The 3,350-nt window shown below is 65.6% G+C and overlaps 1 protein-coding gene across 1 annotated transcript in view; it reads left to right on the top strand.

Moving 5' to 3' along the window:
* Nucleotides 1–6: 6 nt before the first annotated feature.
* MEN1 (menin 1) overlaps nt 7–3,350 on the top strand; it is a gene marked incomplete at its 3' end in the record, with an annotated part of 3,854 nt that continues 510 nt past the window's right edge. The window contains exons 1-6 of the mRNA XM_039698422.1: nt 7–495; nt 1,178–1,206; nt 1,560–1,751; nt 2,858–2,898; nt 3,001–3,088; nt 3,171–3,307. Coding sequence (XP_039554356.1) covers nt 54–495; nt 1,178–1,206; nt 1,560–1,751; nt 2,858–2,898; nt 3,001–3,088; nt 3,171–3,307 — 929 coding nt within the window. The remainder of the gene's footprint in view (nt 496–1,177; nt 1,207–1,559; nt 1,752–2,857; nt 2,899–3,000; nt 3,089–3,170; nt 3,308–3,350) is intronic.

The raw sequence follows: 3,350 nt of genomic DNA, 5'->3' as shown, positions 1-3,350 counted from the left end.
GGCACCCCCTGACCCCCCCGGCACCCCCTGACCCCCATCCCGCCAGGCCCAGCATGGGGCTGAAGCCCTGGCAGAAGGCTCTGTTCCCGCTGCGCTCCGTGGCCGCCGTGGTTCGGCTGTTCGAGGCCGAGCTGCGCCAGCCCGAGCCCGACCTGGTGCTGCTCTCGCTCGTCCTGGGCTTCGTGGAGCATTTCCTGGCCGTCAACCGCGTGCTCCCCACCAACGTGCCGGGGCTCACCTTCGAGTCGCGGCCGGGCCCGGACCCCCAGACCCGCCTGTACTTCCCGGTGGCCGAGCTGTCCATCGTGGCCGCGCTGTACGCGCGCTTCACGGCGCAGATCCGCGGCGCCGTGGACCTGTCGCTGTACCCCCGGCCCGACGGCTGCTCCTCGCGGGAGCTGGTCAGGAAGGTGTCGGATGTGATCTGGAACAGCCTCAGCCGCTCCTACTTCAAGGACAGGGCGCACATCCAGTCGCTCTTCAGCTTCATCACGGGTGAGGAGGGGTCCTGAGGGGTCCCAGGGGGTCCTGAGGGGGGTTTGGTGGGGCTGGGGTCTCACCTGGAGCAGTCTCAGCCGCTCCTACTTCAAGGACAGGGCGCACATCCAGTCCCTCTTCAGCTTTATCACGGGTGAGGAGGGGTCTCTGAGGGGTTTGGTGGGGCTGGGGTCTCATCCAGTCACTGTTCAGCTTCATCACGGGTGAGGAGGGGTCTCAAGGGGTCCTTGAAGGGTCTCAAGGGGGTTTGGTGGGGCTGGGGTCTCACCCAGAGCAGTCTCAGCCGCTCCTACTTCAAGGACAGGCGCACATCCAGTCGCTGTTCAGCTTCATCACGGGTGAGGAGGGGTCCTGAGGGGTCCTTGAAGGGTCTCAAGGGGGTTTGGTGGGGTTGGTGGGGCTGGGGTCTCACCCGGAGCAGTCTCAGCTGCTCCTGATTGAAGGACAGAGCTCATATCCAGTCCCTTTTCAGCTTTATCACAGGTGAGGAGGGGTCTCTGAGGGGTTTGCTGGGGCTGGGGTCTCATCCAGTGTCCCAGGGGGTCCTGAGGGGGTTTCATGGAGTTTGGTGGGGCTGGGGTCTCATCCAGTCGCTGTTCAGCTTCATCACGGGTGAGGAGGGGTCCCTGGGGGGTTTTGGGGGTCTCTCTGTGCCCCTGAGCCCCCCTGTGCCCCCCAGGTACCAAGCTGGACAGCTCAGGCGTGGGGGTTGGGGGGGTTTTGGGTGGGTTTGGGGGTCTCTCTGTGCCCCTGAGCCCCCCTGTGCCAGAGGGACAGGGGAACATTGGGGTGGGGGGGTCAAAGGAAAGGGGACATTGGGGGGGGTCAAAGGGACATTGTGGGGACATTGGGGGGCTCAAAGGGACATTGTGGGGACATTGGGGTGGGGTTAAAGGGACAGTGGGGACATTGGGGGGGGTCAAAGGGACAGTGGGGACATTGGGATGGGGTTGAAGGAATGGGACATTGGGGTTTGGGGACAAAGGGACATGGGCGACATGGGGACGCATCAATCTATGTCCCCAGTGTCCCCTGTGTCAGCTGTCTGCATGTCCCCCGAGCTGGCTGTACCTGGGCAGGGGCACAGGTGGATGTGTCCCCATGTCCCCTGTCCCTGTCCCCAGAGCTGGCTGTACCTGAAGGGCTCCTACCTGCGCTGCACGCGGCACATGGAGGTGGCGTTCATGGTGTGCGCCATCAACCCGTCCATCGACGGCCACACCGACAGCCTGGAGCTGCTGCAGCTGCAGCAGGTGAGGGCAGGGCTGGACAGGTGTGCCCCAGGTGTGCCCCAGGTGTGGCCTAGGTGTGACCCAGGTGTGCCCCAGGTGTGCCCCAGGTGTGCCCCAGGTGTGACCCAGGTATGACCCAGGTGTGCCCCAGGTATGACCCAGGTGTGGCCTAGGTATGACCCAGGTGAGGGACAGGACTAGCCCAGGTGTGGCCCAGGTATGACCCAGGTGTGCCCCAGGTATGACCGAGGTGTGCCCCAGGTGTGGCCTAGGTGTGCCCCAGGTGTGACCCAGGTATGACCCAGGTGTGGCTCAGGTGTGGCCCAGGTGTGACCCAGGTGTGTGGCATGATTGACCCAGGTGTGACCCAGGTGAAGCCCAGGTGTAGGGCACGACTGACCCAGGTGTGGCCCAGGTATGACCCAGGTGTGGCCCAGGTGTGAATCCAGGTGTGCCCCAGGTGTGGCCCAGGATTGACCCAGGTGAGGGACAGGACTAGCCCAGGTGAGGCCCAGGCATGGCCCACGCGTGGCCCAGATGTGCCCCAGGTGTGGGGCAGGATTGACCCAGGTGAGGGACAGGACTAGCCCAGGTGTGGCCCAGGTATGACCCAGATGTGGCCCAGCTGTGCCCCAGCTATGCCCCAGGTGTGGCCTAGGTATGACCCAGGTATGACCCAGGATTGACCCAGGTGAGGGACAGGACTAGCCCAGGTGTGCCCCAGGTATGACCCAGGTGTGCCCCAGGTGTGCCCCAGGTGTGACCCAGGTGTGACCCAGGTATGACCCAGGTGAGGGACAGGACTAGCCCAGGTGAGGCCCAGGCATGGCCCACGCGTGGCCCAGATGTGCCCCAGGTGTGGGGCAGGATTGACCCAGGTGAGGGACAGGACTAGCCCAGGTGTGGCCCAGGTATGACCCAGATGTGGCCCAGCTGTGCCCCAGCTATGCCCCAGGTGTGGCCTAGGTATGACCCAGGTATGACCCAGGATTGACCCAGGTGAGGGACAGGACTAGCCCAGGTGTGCCCCAGGTATGACCCAGCTGTGCCCCAGGTGTGCCCCAGGTGTGCCCCAGCTGTGCCCCAGGTGAGCAGCCCCCCCACATCTCCCCTTCCTCCCCCCTCAGCGCCTGCTGTGGCTGCTCTACGACATGGGGCACCTGGACAGGTGAGACACAGAGACCCCCACCCACCACGGGGCTGTCCCCCAGCTGCCCCGGGACCCCCCCCAACCCTCGGCGGGGCCCTGGGACCCCCCCCTGCCCCACAGGTACCCCATGGCTCTGGGGAACCTGGCCGACCTGGAGGAGCTGGAGCCCACCCCGGGCAGGCCCGACCCCCTCACCCTGTACCACCAGGTGAGCTTGGGGGGGCTGGGGGCTGTGCCAGCTGTGCCCAGCTGTGCCCAGGTGTGCGCTGAGCCCTCCCCACGGCCCCCAGGGCATCCACTCTGCCCGCACCTACTACAACAACGAGCACATCTACCCCTACCTGTACCTGGCCGGCTTCCACTGCCGCAACAAGAACGTCAAGGAGGCGCTGCAGGCCTGGGCTGACACGGCCACCGTCATCCAGGAGTGAGTGGGGGGCTCCTCGGGGGTCCTGGGCGGTCCTGGGGGG

This window comes from Passer montanus, unplaced genomic scaffold, assembly GCF_014805655.1.
Source record: "Passer montanus isolate IOZ18808 unplaced genomic scaffold, ASM1480565v1 scaffold1248, whole genome shotgun sequence".
Taxonomy (NCBI): domain Eukaryota; kingdom Metazoa; phylum Chordata; class Aves; order Passeriformes; family Passeridae; genus Passer; species Passer montanus.
This window is presented reverse-complemented; position numbering and strand designations above follow the sequence as displayed.